Consider the following 17,460-nt stretch of genomic DNA (forward strand, 5'->3'; position numbering starts at 1 on the left):
TTTCTTATCATAATAGTTTTAATAACTCATTTTTAATTACTGATTTAATAATATTTTACTAGATATTTTTCAGGACACTTCTATACAGCTTAAAGTGACATTTAAAGGCTTAACTAGGTTAATTAGGTTAACTAGGCAGGTTAGGGTAATTAAGCAAGTTATTGTATAATGAAGGTTTGTTAGACTATCTGGAAAAAAATTTGCTTAAAGGGGCTAATAATTTTTACCTTAAAATGGTGATCAAAAAACTAAAAACTGCTTTTATTCTTGCTGAAATAAAACAAATAAGACTTTCTCCAGAAGAAAAAATATTATCAGACATACTGTGAACATTTCCTGGCTCTGAAAAAACATAATTTGGGAAATATTTAAAAAAGAAAAATATTCAAAGGGGGGCGAATAATTCTGACTTCAACTGTATTATTTTTTAAGACACTTTACAGATTTTATTGTACATTAGGAATTTCTGAGGTAAAGTCCATACTCTTTTTCAGTTATAATTACCTTTATGTCTGTTCCAATAATAGACAGCAATAGGAGAAGAGATTATCTCACGCTGAAAAAAACACAGATATATTTTTGTTTGGCATTGTGGTAAATAGTTATTTACCAAGAGCTGTTTTTAGCACATTTAAATGTGGCACAACCTTGGAAGACTGATTGTCCCATCCCTTCATAAGCATAATAATCCCAGAAGGAATTGCTCCAGAATTATAAGTAAATTGTTTTGCTGTAATTGGGTATTTATAATGGGACAAAAATTCCACATATTTAAAAGGCACTCCTCTGTTGTTAAATAGTCTAGCATAAATCATATTATTTTTTGCCCAATTATCAAAGTAAATGGACTTATTTTTATACAGTAAATCTTTGTTTTACCAATATAAATAATTATGTGGGCAAAAGTTGTGCTTGTAGATCAAAGACCATGATAACAGACACTGTTTGTGAAACAAAGATAATTTGGAAGGAATTTTCTCAGGATTATTTTTACACAAGAGCAAAAAATTGAAACCCACCAATTTAGAGACAAATAAATTTGGTATAAAATTCCATAAAGAGGCAGGATTTTTAAGATGAGTTTTTAGTCGATCTGGATTCAGTTGTTGGGAGTGTGCTGTAGATATCTATATATTTTCATCCAGCAGATGGCAGTGTTGACACACCAAACTCTCCTCAAGTTGAAAAAGCCACCAAGGCACATCAAGGGCAGCTACTGTGTGACATTCCCTTAAGCATTGTGTGCTTTTGACAAATGCAAACCCTCACTCCGTAACTTTTATCAGTTTATCAAACCTTATCGAAACGCTTGATTCCTTTTCTGAAGTCCTGTTTGTTGTGTAACACATTGGTGCAGATTCTCTATGATGGCAGAAACAATCCCATTTGCAGTGTTTTGACCGTGTTGTGTGTTTGTTCTTGCAGGGTTTTGTCAGTAAACTGGACGAGTTCATCTGCTGGCTGAGAGACGCTCTAGAAACCACAGAAAACTGGACGCCGCCCAGAGCCGATATCGACAACCTCAGACTCTACCTGGAAACTCACCTTGTAAGTAAATGTCCATGCGTCGATATCCTTCAGTGTGCGAAAACAGAGGGGAACAAATGAACACATGGCCAGAAAGGATTCAACACTGCGATGATCATGCACGCTCTTATGCTACTTGAAATTCATCCCACAATGTTTGATGTTGTTGCTTGTTTTTGCTCAAATGTTCGTCGTGTCTCTCAGTTGTTGTTTTATTTAAAAATCAGCTCGCCTCAGATGTTTGTTCTAGTTTTGTATTGGAGGAATTCAAATGGGCACAAATGAGGGATTTGGTAACACAAAAGTTTTAGAGAATGATTGTAGACATCACTTTAGATCATTTGCTCCACAAATTTATTAACATGATACATTTATGTGCCTTTACATTTGAAAGAATGTGAGAGTGTATGTATGTTTTCCAGTTATGGGTTGCAGCCGGAAGGGCATTTGCTGTGTAAAGCATATGCTGGATAAGTTGGCAGTTCATTCCGCTGTGGCGACCCTGATTAATAAAGGGACTAAGTCAAAGGAAATTTATTATATTATATTATATTATATTATATTATATTATATTATATTATATTATATTATATTATATTATATTATATAAATTATACTATATAATATTAAATTATATTATATTTATTATTATATTATATTAAAATAAATTATATGAATTATATTATATTATATTATATTTATTATATTATATTAAATTAAACTATATAAATTATATAATATTATATTATATTATATTATTTTTTATCATATTATGATATTATATTATATTTAATTATATAAATTATATTTTATTTTATTTTATATATTGTGTTATATGATGTTATATTATATTCTCTATTATAATAATAAGTTATGTATTATTATATTCTAAATTATATTATATTGTATTAAATTAAATAAGATTATTATATCTTTCGGAAATCTGATATATGACCATGTATGAACATTTGTATTTGGGCTGCACGATAATGAAAAAAATGTGACATTATGATATTTTTTATCTCTGCAATAAATATAATATTTTTCTATATAATTTCACCAGATGACTTAAATAACTATTTTTGCAAAGACTTTAGTTTGACTGAGATGATTTTATAGGGGAGTGAAACATAAATATATTTTTATGTAATTAATTAAATACACATGATAAAAAAAAACATACAGTCATAAAACAAAACAAAAAAACGTAATTATGGAACAACAATACAGTCATAAATAAACACACTGGAGCAAATATCATAATTAACTTTCACTCTATTATGCTTAAATTCTACATATTCTCCACAAATCTCATTTGTTTTGACCTTTTTTTCTTGTTTATCTAATCCCAACTCAACATTGCATATCTTGTGATGTGACTTTTGCAAGACTTTTCCAACACACATTGCAAATATCGATGCTCAAACGATATATTATGCAGCCCTAATTTATATGAAATTATAGCTTGTATACAAGTAATACAGGTAATATGTTGGTGCATTTGAACAAAACTGATTCATTAAACATATATATTTATTAAAATATTTTAATCACTGAACATCTTTAGAAATTGATTTTTTTATTCATGCAAAATATTGCAAAAAAACTTTTAACATAATTTTAACATAATTTAATTTTAACATAAATTTAGTTTTTGTTGTTTCTCTTGATTTTAGTTTTTTTTTATTTTCATTTTATATTTTTTAAAAGATTTGAATATTTTGTTTTTTTATATTTAACATTTATTTAATATTATATTTAATATATTATTTAAATATTTTTAGTTAGATTAGCTCCAAATTTGGCTTTAGCACTGACTAATCTAATGTATACGAATACATATAGCAAACAGTATTTATATTATTATAGTATAGCCATTCTAATATTGTAAATAGACAATATGAATTTAAATGAGAGATTTGTGAGGGGTGAACTCGTATATGCTTAGCACTGTACATATTTGTATTTGTAAAAAATGTAATCGGCTATTTTTGCAATATTTTTAATTGCATCTATGACATATTTTATTTATGGGTAATCCAAACTTGAACTTTATATTATATTATATTATATTATATTATATTATATTATATTATATTATATTATATTATATTATATTATATTATTTTATGTTATTTTATGTTATTTTATGTTACGTTATGTTATATTATATTATGTTGTATTATATTATATTATATTATATTATATTAAATTATATTATATTATATTATATTATATTATATTATATTATATTATATTATATTATATTATATTATATTATAATATATTATATTATATTATGTGGAAATCTGGTAAATGACAATGTATAAACATTTATATGAAATTATAGCTTGTATGTTTGAACATATATGTACAGTGCTCAGCATAAATGAGTGCACCCCATTTTGAAAATGAATATTTTTATCCATTTCTTAATGAATATAGGTCATATATATTGGTGCATTTGAACAAAACGAATTTATTAAACAAATACATTCATTAAAATAAAATTTTAGTCATCAACAATCTTTAGAAATAGAAAGATAATACAGTTAAATGCATGCAAAATATTGCTAAATTTTGAACTACTAAATTTTACAATTTTTTTACATTTTTTGTTTCTATTGATTTCTTTTCTTTAAAAAAAATATTTAATATTGTTGATTATTATTATTTTGATTTTTATGTTATATTCAATATCAATTTAATATTATATTGAATATATTATTTTAATATCTTAAGTTAGATTAGCTCAAAATTTGGATTCTGTACCGACTAATCTTATGTATATAAATAAATATATTATAGTAAACATAGTATTTATAGTAATATAGTACTAATAGTACTACAGTACTAACTAATATAATATTGTAATGCATCCTATATAGAACAATATTTTATTTTATTTTATTTTATTCATTTTGGCTCCAATAGTTGAGATCTCTTAAGCTTAAAAAAAAATAATAATAGTTTTTCCTTCTTCTGGAGAGACCAGAGATCAGAGCAAACGTCTCCTTAAAACTAATGACTCTCAAGGAGGAGCAGTTGAGATATTATGACCAGCGAGTCTTTCCTTGCGGGATCACGAAGCGTCTGAGAGAAGCGTTAGCGCGTTTGTTTATCCATCTGTCCGTGCGAGCAGCCGTCTGTATACAGCGGGAAGGAAAATCACATTGTGTTTTATAGTGAGGAGCTTCAGTCATTTTTATTGATTTGGAGAGCAGGGTCACACACACTCGCTGTCTCTCATCCAGCGCTCAGGCTCTCAGGATGTGCTCGCAGGTTTAATGTCTGGGCATTAAGTCCAGCTGGCAGGTGGGAGAGAGTGTGTGTGTGTTTGTGTCCGTCAGTGTTCATATGTGTGTGTGGATCTTTCCGGTACCCACAGGAGAGCCGTAAGAAGGAGGTTGGCTGTTGCAGGGTAGGAAGAGAAGGAAAAGAGAGAGAAAAGGAGTGGGCTTTCTTTATAAGGCATTGAGAGATTGTGAAATGAAACAGCTATTGATTGCACTGGGTGGCGGATCCAGGTCTCTGAATCACATTAACGACACGCGCGCGCTCACACACACACACACACACACACACACACACACACACACACACACACACACACACACACACACACACACACACACACACATACACATACACATACACATCGGCCTCCAAATGAGACAGAGAAACAAGGGCCTCCAGTCACACAGATAGTGAGTTGTGCTCCTGCTTTCCAACATGCACACACACACAACACACACACACACACACACACACACACACACACACACACACACACACACACACACACACACACACACACACACACACACACACATTAAAGCCATTCTTTATGTGTCCGATAGTACATAAAGCACTGAGTTCAATTGTGTGGCGTCCTCTGATAGGTTTGAACTGAAAGGACAGTGTGTAAAAGGGTGATTAAAGACTGTTTAAAGAAGTTTTGTGGATTTTTTGAGGTGCATTTGCCTAATGGTAGTAGTCTATGGCATTTTAGAGGTAATTATTGTGGTTGTATATTCATACTTTTTTAAAAAACATTTTTTTTTTGGTGTTTAGGTTGAAGTATTATATTATATTATATTATATTATATTATATTATATTATATTATATTATATTATATTATATTATATTATATTATATTATATTATATTAATTATGTCATGTTATATTATATTATATTATATTATATTATGTCATATATTATATTATATTATATTATATTATATTATATTATATTATATTATATTATATTATATTATATTATATTATATTATATTATATTATATTATATTATATTAATTATGTCATGTTATATTATATTATATTTTTATTATATTATATTATATTATTTATTTTATTTTATTTTATTTTATTTTATATATAATATTGTATTATATTATGTTATATTATATTCTCTATTATAATAATAAGTTATATATTCTCTTATATTATAAGTTTGTAGTATTGTTTGGTAAAAAATAAATTCTGAAAGTAAATATTTGGCCTTAAAACATAAATAATAATTTATATTTAATAAAATATATCTAAGAACATTATATTAAATTATATTAAATTACGAAAAAGTAATGATTATGCCATATTAAGTTATTATATATTAAGTTTTATATAATTGTATACACTTAATTTTTTTTCCATAAATCATATAAATTCCATATAAATATAATAGTTAACTACAATTCTGTAGCGATTGGTAAACTATAATTAAGGCTCAACATTGCATATGTGACCATTGTGGATGCGCACAGTGTGATATTGATGCTGAAATGATTCATTGTGCGGCCCTAGTTTATAGTTAACGTTATATTATTTGGGATCTGTCTGATGTATAGTTGATATAACGTTTGCTCAGATATATGTTGTGTAGGGGGATATGATGCATGTACAGTAAAAGTGAGAAGCTTCTGAGTAAAAAAAATGTTGAGAAAGGCTGCAGACATAGATTTGACCTTGTGTCCATCTCAGGTTTTATCCATCTAAAAAGTTGAAAGAAAACCTCATGAAATCAGCCTATATATGAGGTTTGCTGGTTTAAGATGTTTTAGCTTGCTTTTCAGCCTGACCCAGTGACTCGAGTGCACAAAACCCCTTTAAAACCATCAAAACAGCAGCAGAGTCGCCAGTAAACCACTTTAGGGATTTTAAAGTTGTTTATTTCACTTCTTCACTTCTAAACTCTTCTTCCTTCATAGCCAGGGATGTTGGCAATATTATCCTATAAAACATAAACTTCAAAATTCACCAGCGCTGTAAAAATGTAGGGTTCAACACAATTCATTTGTGTTGTCCAAACACAAATCAAATAAGTAAATTTAACAAATTTAGCTGGATTAAAAAAAATTCAATTAAGTTGTCCCAAAAAATCTCAAGAATTTGGTTACATTAGCTCATTTTGAACAAGTAGTTTGAATGCGCTGTAAACCATATATATGGTTTACGTATAGTATGATTTGAGTATTTTAATTAAAATCTCCAAATCTTGCATGCTATATAGTGTATATAATGTGATTTAAAGTGTATATATATATTTTTATATACATATACATACATACATATACATACATATACATACATATATATATATATACACACACACACACACACACACACACACACACACACACACACACACACACACACACACACACACACACATACATACATACATACATACATACATACATACACACACACACACACATATATATATATATATATACACACACACACACACACACACACAAACACAAACACACACACACAACAGTTCTTTCTGGTTCTCAAATCTGATCGGCTGATAGCCGTGCGATATTCTGCAATATCAGAACTCCTATAGCCTCTTTACCCTTTGTGTATTACTCCGTCCACATACAGCCAGCAAAAGGCAGACACTACAGATCTAAAGTTTAAAAGATGCTTTTAACTGTTTTAACAGATGTTTAACTGTCAGCTTATGATTTGAATCATATGTGGAAGAAAGTAGTTCCACATACAAAAGGGTTTTTGAGACTCTCCGTGTTTGATTTTGTTTTTATACACACAATTATGCCGTCAAACTGTTGTATAAACGCAATATCACACCCATAGCAGTGCGATATGGCTGTATATCGGCACTGGTGGGGGCACTAAGGCAATCGGCCTGCGGCCTCGTGCCATCGCACGCCTCCCACCAGTGCCGATATACAGCCATATCGCACTGCTACTCGTGTGATATTGCTCATTTATATATATATATATATATATATATATATATATATATATATATATATATATATATATATATATATATATATATATAAACTAAAAATAATTTTACATATTCAATTAATTTGACTATTACATTATTTTTTTTAATTCTTCATTTTCAACCACGAGGCCGGTTCGAGGGGGCAGCAGTCTTGGGAGAGAGCCCCAGATTTCCCTGTCTCCAGACACTTCCTCCAGCTTCTCTGGGGGGATACTGAGGTGTTCCCAGGCCAGCCGAGAGAAATTATATTATATTATATTATATTATATTATATTATATTATATTATATTATATTATATTATATTATATTATATTATATTATATTATATTATATTATATTATATTAGATTAGATTATATTATATCATATTATATTATATTTTATTATATTATATTATGTTATATTATATTATATTACTTTTTTGCTCCACCGTGTCGCCAATAATAATAATAATAATGATAATAATAATAATAATAATAATAATACATTTCATTTATGATGTGATTTCCTTAAAGTGCTACAAGATATACAATAACAAACAAAAATGCATAGAATTAAAATCTTGCAAAAGATCCCAGTAGCTAGAAGTCACACCGCAATAATAAAACAATAATAATAAAAAAACAATAAATAAGCAACATCATGCAAACTGCAAAACAAGTGACAGTGATGATCACAAATTAAATGCTTAATAAATATAAAAAATACACACATATATTATGTCAAAACATAATATATGCTTTTATTTTGGAATTGATTGCAATTAATATTTCCCCTTTAAATCTTTATATTAATATGATATAAAATTTAATATAATTAATAAAATTATTAAATATTATTTAATTATTAGAATAATAAATATTATTTAATATTATTATAAATATTATTATAAAATATATTAAAGAACACTGGACCCTATTAACTTTAATTAACCAAAAATATATATATATTTTAAATATATCTCCTCATATTTACCAGTTTGGAATGAGTAAATTAAGGCAGAATTTTATGTTTTTTTTTTTTTTTTAAAACAATTGAGTGAATCCAAAGACTTTTTTTTCAGTGTGTCTCTTTTATAACAAGCACTGCATTTGTGATCCAGGTAAGACTTACGGGCCGCCCTTCTCTCAGCCCAACCCCAAATCCTCAAATTCCTTCAAACCTCCACACCGCAAAACCCCAATCTGTCTCCAGACACCTCCTCGCCCAGCAGCTTTCCCTCCTCTCTGTCTCTCAGATTTTGGGGATTAGGACAGGGGGAGGTTTGTGGTCCACTGGTTCCTGTGGCACATCTATTGATGTCAAGTAAGCGATAACCTGCGCGCCCTCTTGTCTGATCCTCGCCAGCATCGCAAAAACAAACACACGCCAAGAGCTAGCAGAACAAAGCACTATCACCTCACATGTGAAGACCAAACAAATCTGTGGAAACAAAAACTCACAGCTCACAACTTGAAATGCAGATTCCAGCTTTGTGTGTTCAAACTGTGAGGCTTCATTCATGAACACTTTGAGGTTGATGTTTATGCTGTGAAGGTGATGATGAAATGGATGAAAAGGGCTTTAAAGTTGATAATGTCAGCTTGCTTATTATTAAAACAACACAGTCAAAATAAATCCTGGGTAGTTGTTGTAAAAGCCAAATATGGACAAACCAAATTTGTTGGGTTGAAAAGTATCATTTAATTGAAATTCGTTGTTATTTGACCCATCATTGGATTACAATAACCCAACATTTTTCAGGTGCATAATATAAATCATGATTCATTAGTCCCTTTATTCATCAGGGGTCGCCATAGTGGAGTGAAAGTTTTACACAGCGGATGCCCTTCCAGCTGCAACCCAGTTCTGGGAAACATCCATACACGCTCATTCACACTCATGCACTACAGCCTATTTAGTTTATTCAATTCACCTATAGCGCATGTATTTGGACTATGGGGGGAACCGGAGCACATGGAGGAAAGTGAAGTTCCTGCTGTGAGGCGACAGTGCTAACCACTGAGCCACCGTGTCACCCTAAAAGACATGATATGAATCCTATATGCAACCTATAATCATATATTCATTGCACACATTATAATATAGAGCTATGGGAAAAAACATATTTATTTGGGAAAGTTTTTCTTTCTTTACTGGATTTATTAGGCATGGGTTTGAATAAAAGATTTATATTTTTATTCTCTAAATGTCTGATAATATTTCTTCCAAATTTCAAATTAAAATATTTTATTATTTAAACAAACAAACACAAACAAACAAATAAATAAATAGATAAATAAATAAATACTTAAATAAATAAATAAATAAATAAATAAGTAAATAAATAAATAAATTAATTAATTAATAAAATAAATAAATAAATAAATAAATACATTTTTGATAATATTTTGACAATTTTTTTTTTTTTTTCAGAAAATGCCAATTGGTCAGAATAACAGAATGGGTTCAGAATTGGTCAAAATTAGGTATTGGATGATGAGCATTTTCAAGAAATACTGGGTTTGGAAAAGTCACGGTTGTAAAGCCGCCAATATTTTCTCTTATACCATTCCTAAGGTATATGTAAGATTTTTTTTGTTTTGTTTTTCAGGACTTCAATATCTCAAAAAAAAGTTATCCAAAGATGCCATTTAAAATTGTAAAGAAATCTGTGTTTTTGAAACTAATGATGACAGCATTTAAATAGAATTTAAATAGAATACACTTTAGAGCAGTAATCACAATATTGTGAAATCACAATATTTTTATCCAAGGTTATCATACCATCAGATATCATGCCTTATCATACCATCAGATTGAAAATCAGAGTTATTCCACCAAATATGAACAAATCAGTAACATAATGGCGAACAAATCTAACATATGATTTAGAAACTGATTCCAGTTTTTTGTATCCAAACTGTGAGGCTTTATTCACGAACACACATTGGATTTTCTCTTTCAGTTGGGTTTTCAAGGTAAAGTTGATGATAAAATAAGTGAAAAGGGCTTTCACTCAATGTCAGATTATTTATCATTAAAACAACATTTATGATAATATTAGAGATGAGGTAAGTCCTAGCTAAAACCTGTACACAAATATATAGGATTTTACTAGTGGTGGCAAAATATTAATCGCAATTAATTACAATATAGAAGCTTGTATTTACATAATATGTATTAGCTATATTACATGAGTAGCAGTAGAAAATGGCTGAATATCAGCACTGGTGGGAGGTGTGCGTTAGTGTCCCACCCGTGACAATATTTAGTCATATTGCACTGCTACTCATTTGATATTGCATTTATACAATAGTTCAACGGTATAATTGTGTATATAAAAAAAGAAAATTAAACAAGGAGAGTCTCAAAACCCCCCCAAAAAAAAGTCTCAAAAAAAAAAAGAGGAACTACTTTCTTCCACCATTCATTCACAGCTGACCGTCAGAACAGCAGAAACCGTTGCTCATTCTCAAACGTCACTTTAGAGCCAGTGTTTGAATGATTATCTCGCGTAATGTCTAATGTGATGACAAAACAGGTGATTTTGCTCACATTTTAAGATCATAAGGCATGAAATACCATCAGTCTACAGAGATTTCCCAGTATTTCTCTGTTGCAATCAAGAGATCACAAAAATTAACCCAGAAAAATCTAAAACAAAGCAAACACTACCAGATTATTATGGTATAAATAAATCACTACAAAATCCAAAAGAGAGAGATCGCCTTAGAGTTTCACTCACCTCTTCTACAATGATTTGAGCAGCTGTAGTTAAAAATTTGTAAAATAAACAAACAAAAAAAAGAGTTTTTCTCCCATAAGGGCTTATTATGCGGTCTCTGTCGCCATCTTGTGGCAGTAAACCATCAATTTCTTTGCTCTGCAGGCTAATGGCCACTAACGCGATGAATCTCCAAAATTATTAATATTTTAAAATTGGCACTATCCTCATAAATAAACTGCATATATGCAATCTAAAGAAATACATTCTCGCCTACAAAAACCCTTAAAAGTGCATAAGGTTGCCGAACTGCTGCAATATTTGTCAAACTGTAGCGAGTTGTTCAGTCTTCTGCTTGTGAAGAGGTTGTAGTACGAGTGCTGTTATTGCAGAATATCGCATGGCTATTGTATAACGGCTGTAATATATATACACTTACACATAGATGTATTTAAAATGTATTTAGAAATGAAGTATTTTATCTAATACAGATTATATATACATATTAATATATTTGTAAATATTTTTGGTTTTGTAATTATTTTGTAAAAAAATAGTACAGCACTATAGATTTTTCTAAATGCATGCTCAAATATGAATATAAAACATGATACATCAGGCTGTTGATCTTTCGGTTTTCAGTGTCACATTACAATTTACAGCTACTGTATGGGAAAAAAGTAAACATTTAAATTGTCTTAAATGTTCTGGATGTATTAGGCATGGCTTTGAATAAAATGTTAATATTGTTTGACCCTATAAACGTCTGATAACATTTGTTTCAAATTTAAAATAAAAAGGATTGTCATTCAGAGATTTTTAAATGCCGTTTGCTAAGAATAACACATTTCCATTTAATGTTTAAGAGCTATTCTGTGAATTATTGATGAATCTGTAACGTAACAACAAACAAAACTCACTCCTGCTTTAGGAATCAACTTGCACTTGAACTGCAGGCACGAGCACATTGGATTTTCTCTTTGAGTTGGGTTTTCAAGGTAAAGGAGATGATGAAATGAATGTAAGAGCTTTTATCTTTCAGGTTTTGAGGTGTATTTCTAACAATATATGTTGCGTCTCACACATCCTCGTTTCATAAAACATGACATTGCTTATACTGAACCTTGAATTGGACATATAAAGAGTTTTAATAAGATTAAGCAATATTGATATGGCCTCAGTTATAGCTGATGGGATTATTACAGCTGATGTTTTTTTTTTTTAAGTGTCCTTGCCATGTGCACCAAAAATTGATATTACACCCTATTACCATTGCATTTTGTTGTAGCATAAATCAGTGATGGATATCTGTTTATTCTGCCTTTTTTCGCCTTCAGTTTGTTTACTCATTTTAAAGGCGTTTAGCTCTGTAAAGGATATCAATTTCAGCCTGTATCCCAAGTCATAAATAAGCTCTCCTCACTTTCTCTCATGTCTGTCATGAGTGATAAATTCTCTCACCTGCTGATCCATCACCCGTCTCGTCCCGCGCCGCTTTCTGATGCTGCAAAGTTTAGAGAGAGAAAGAGAGAGAGAGAGGAACTCGGCCCTCTCCATACACTCTCAAACATCACACCATTCGTTTATTATGGATGACAGCCTCTTTTCTTAGTTACTGAACTCAGGGCTTGTTTACTTGTGTCTGATTAGGGCTTTTAGATGCTATTCTACATTACAAAAATGAGTTTTTATCTTGTTTTTAGTCTAAATGTCTAAAAAAATCTTAAATTAAGATGCATTTCATGGAACAAGCTAAAATATAGTCTTGTTTTTTGAAATAATAAGACAAAATTAAGTGAGTTTTTCCTTAAAATATTTCCGAATAGGGTAAGCAAAATAATCTTGTTTTTCGCCTTGAAATAAGCTTATTTTGTTTACCCCATTGGGAGATATTTGACTTATTTTGAGGGAAAACTTACTTCATTTTAACATATTATTTCTGAAAACAAGAAATGTATTTGCTTGTGTAGAAAAACATTAGTAATTTAGTAATTTTTTAGATATTTGGACTATAAACAAGACAAAAACTCTAAGTGAGAACAGCATTTTTTGCTGTGTAAAATGTTGGCTTACTTTACTGTCTACTTTAAGGGATTGTTCACACAGAAATTAAAATTTGCTCTTATTTAAGTCACGTATAGGAAATAATTGTTCTCTTGTTTGTGTGATATTACTGTGAAATCTGATACTTTTATGTGTTTTGTGTAGGTTAGGCTTTAATTCACATGCATGCTACTTTTAAAAACTGAAAGTCACTGAATCTTTCTGCTAGATTAATATCATATATATTATTGATCATAAATCTCAAATAAACTAAATGCTGTCACACACCCCTGATTATCTAGAATCAAAGAATAAAGTTATTTTATAGAAAACTTTGTATCATAGAATACTGTAGTAGTCAGCACACGAAATATAGTCAAATGAACAAACCTGAAATGCCTTAAAAATACTTAAATCAATTTTGAAATATATATTTTTGGGGAGTTTTTTTTAAGCATGGGTTAGCAGGTTTTTTAGTTAAATTGTAGTCTTGGCAATATCACTTCACAAAAGTGTACGCCTATTGAATCGTCATTTTAAAGTAGGCTAAATATAGAAAATACTACAGAAAAGAATTGGAGAGTAAAGCATTAAGCATTAATCCTGTGTATGTATACTACTAGTCAAAAGTTTGAGATCAGTCTGATTTTTAAATGTTTTAAAATAAGCTTCTCCTGCTCACCAAGACTGCATTTATTTAATCAAAAATACAGTACAAATTGTAAAATTGTGAAATGTTATTGCACTATAAAATAACAGTTCAAAAGTAGTTTATTATTTAATTTAATCATTTATTCCAGTGATTTTAAAGATGAATTTTCAGCTTCATTACTCTAGTCTTCAGTCACGTGATCCTTCAGAAAGCTCTCTAAAACTAGCTATTATTATTATTATTGTTCATTCATTTACTTTTCGGCTTAGTCCCTTATTTAATCAGGGGTCGCCACAGCGGAATGAATCTAGTATATATACCTAATAAATATCCAATATGTGCATGGAAACTGAGAAATTTTAAGACCTAAACAGTTTAGAATTTACAGTAACTTAATAGTGGTTGTCACCAATAATGTACTATAAATCAATTACAACAAAATACTGTATTTACATTTAAAGCACCACTGCTGTATATGACTTGCTGTACATGTATTTGTAGTATTGCATATTTTACTGTAAATTATACAGTCATTTTTACAATATAACTTAAAAATACAGTAGAATACTGCATAACAATTTACTACTGTAAAATACAGTTCACATTACAGTTAAATACTATTAAATACTATTAACGGTGTATATGTTTAGTAAAATTGACTTCATTTTTACTATTGTTTCATGTCAGATTTTACAAGGTCAACGGTATCTTGTGTACTGTATACTTTCTCCACGTGCATTGGTAATTTAAGGTTGGGTATAGCGTTCCTTTATAGCACTGCAGGATTCAGTATGTCTACTGTTCAGGGTTTCCATTTTCTGGATGCAGAATTCCTGAGGGACCTGCTTACATTCGCCAAAATGTGCAGTGTACAACCAGAGCACACGGCACGGAATATTATTTTCCATAATGCATCCTGCAATACAGTGGACTCTTTTTGACCTCACATTCCCTTGGTGACGAATCATTATTTTGAAAAGATATTTTTGCACAAAAAATGGCACTGAAATGCGAAATATTTGTTTTTGTTCTGGGATCAGTCCCTTAATTAATGCAACCATGTGAAATAATCAGAAATTCCATAATGCATGTGTTTTAAAACAAACATAGGCATTATTCTGTTACCTCACTGTGTAATAATTCATTTATTTTTACCAGTGATTTTTTAAAGCATCACAGTTTTTAAAAATTCTTGAAATGGCAAGTATTCTCAATAATTTACTTAGATGCATTGCCACTGATTGACTTCTGGTAAAATGTTGATGTGACTATTTTCAATTTCATAATGTTCCTTTTAGAGCATAGATAATGTAATTTAATTAAAATGTAGACCTTTAAATAGACCTACTGTAAGGTACGTCATGATTTTGCCAAGTATGATGCGATCCTCGATTAACCCCTATGTTGATCCTGGAACATCCTTTTTGTTTGAAAATATAATCCACACCTATTCCCCACCCCTAAAGCCAACCAAAACGGTAAATTATTCCCGAAATCAGAGTGGAATAATAACAATCATGTGGAAGTGCATAAACCTAACTATAAGCCTAAACTTAACAAACCAACACAATCTCACGGCAATTTGTAACTTTTTGATTTAGTGGGTAATTCGTATGAATTTGTATGATCTAATTTGTACAGTTTAGTACTATAAGCTCATCCCCCAAAAATGGTTGGGTTTAGGTGCCAAGCCTCCTTTTTAAAATCGTACAATTTTGTACGACTGAACTTGTACGAATTCATTCAGTCTTTAAAATATCGAAATGTATTTTACTATAGTTTTTTTAATGATGTTTCAGCGTTAGGAGATGCAGGCGAGTGCTGAAACATAATTGAAAATACTATAGTAAAATACATTTCGATATTTTAAAGACATGGCGCAGAACAACTGAATTTAATACAGTGCTTCTTGTGCAGAATGAGACCACCTATTATGTTTAGAAATGTGTAGAAAAAAAATCTTCTCTCTGTTAAACAGAAATTGGGGAAAAAAATAAACAGGAGGGCTTATAATTCAGGGGGGCTAATAATTCTGACTTCAACTGTAAACGCTTAAGGTTAGAGTCTTGTCCATTTCCGATCCTAAAGCACGGGATTTCTCTGTTCTTTTAATCTAATACTGCAAAAAACGTGCTTATTTGTAAAGATTTTAGCATTTTATACTAAAACAATCAAATACTTTATAAAACCTTTATGCACTGAGATTTATTTCCTTTAATTCAGATCAATCCATATCTCCTAATACAGAATTTACGCAATTTTTTTATAGATTTGTTAAAATTGAAAATATTTCACAACAACATAAGTAATGGGCAATTTGTGAATAAAAATATATTGCAAAAGATCCTCAATTTATCATGTGAAAAAAAGATCATGTGCATGTTTTTTCACTTATACGCTAAGGCCAGTTTAGTTTATCTATTCACCCATACCGCATTTCTTTGGACTGTGGGGGAATCCAGATAATTACCTACCTTGTCACACTATAAGTGTCACTATATAGTAGTAATTGGTACCTTTTACTCAAGTACTTCTTTTACTTGAGTACAAAAGTGTAATCAGTATTCCAACTTTTATCAGAGTCGTTTTAAACAAGAGTATCTGTACTTCTACTTGAGTAAAGGTTATGTGTACTTTTGCCATCTCTGCTCATATTATACACTACACATTCATAATCCCTTCCATTCACACAGAAGATTGTCGTATGTATAAATACAGCAAAATTAGCTCGTAAAAAAAAAATATTGCAGCCCTAACAATTAAACCTTTCTAGTCTCCTCAACTTACGTCTATCAAACAAACTAAAATTTTAAAGTCTACATGAACCGGAAGCTGTGACCATTTTTTTTTTGGAAAACAGAATATTAAATGATAAAACAGTGGGCGTGGCTTGTTTTTTTACCGCATCCTGATTGGATGTAGTAAATGTAGTAGGCATTTAATTTAGAAAGATTGGGAAAGAGGTTTGGTGGGAGTTATTACAGACTCTTCCTCCTAACCATTTCTATTTTAAGTTAAAATGGAAAGGCGTGGTTAAGCATGTTAGCCTCACCCAATACCTCAAACAGCCGCCATCTGAGAATTAAACTGAAAAAAACAAAAAAAAAAAAAAACAGCGAGAGCATTTTCAGATTTTAATTTCAGATTGCAAAGGCAAACAATTTAGTTTTTCTTAATGGCATGCACGGATAAATTGTTCACCACAAAACAAGCAATGTGAAATTAATTAGATTAGTTTTGATTTAATT

The 17,460-nt window shown here is 30.1% G+C and overlaps 1 protein-coding gene across 8 annotated transcripts in view; it reads left to right on the plus strand.

Moving 5' to 3' along the window:
* The window catches only part of akap6 (A kinase (PRKA) anchor protein 6), a 279,219-nt gene that overhangs the window by 69,183 nt on the left and 192,576 nt on the right, over window positions 1-17,460 (plus strand). For all 8 annotated transcript variants that reach the window (XM_001919913.8, XM_021467296.2, XM_021467295.2 and 5 more), the window contains one exon: window positions 1,426-1,548. In XM_001919913.8, coding sequence (XP_001919948.3) covers window positions 1,426-1,548 — 123 coding nt within the window. The remainder of the gene's footprint in view (window positions 1-1,425; window positions 1,549-17,460) is intronic.

This window comes from Danio rerio, chromosome 17 (assembly GCF_049306965.1).
Source record: "Danio rerio strain Tuebingen ecotype United States chromosome 17, GRCz12tu, whole genome shotgun sequence".
NCBI lineage: Eukaryota > Metazoa > Chordata > Actinopteri > Cypriniformes > Danionidae > Danio > Danio rerio.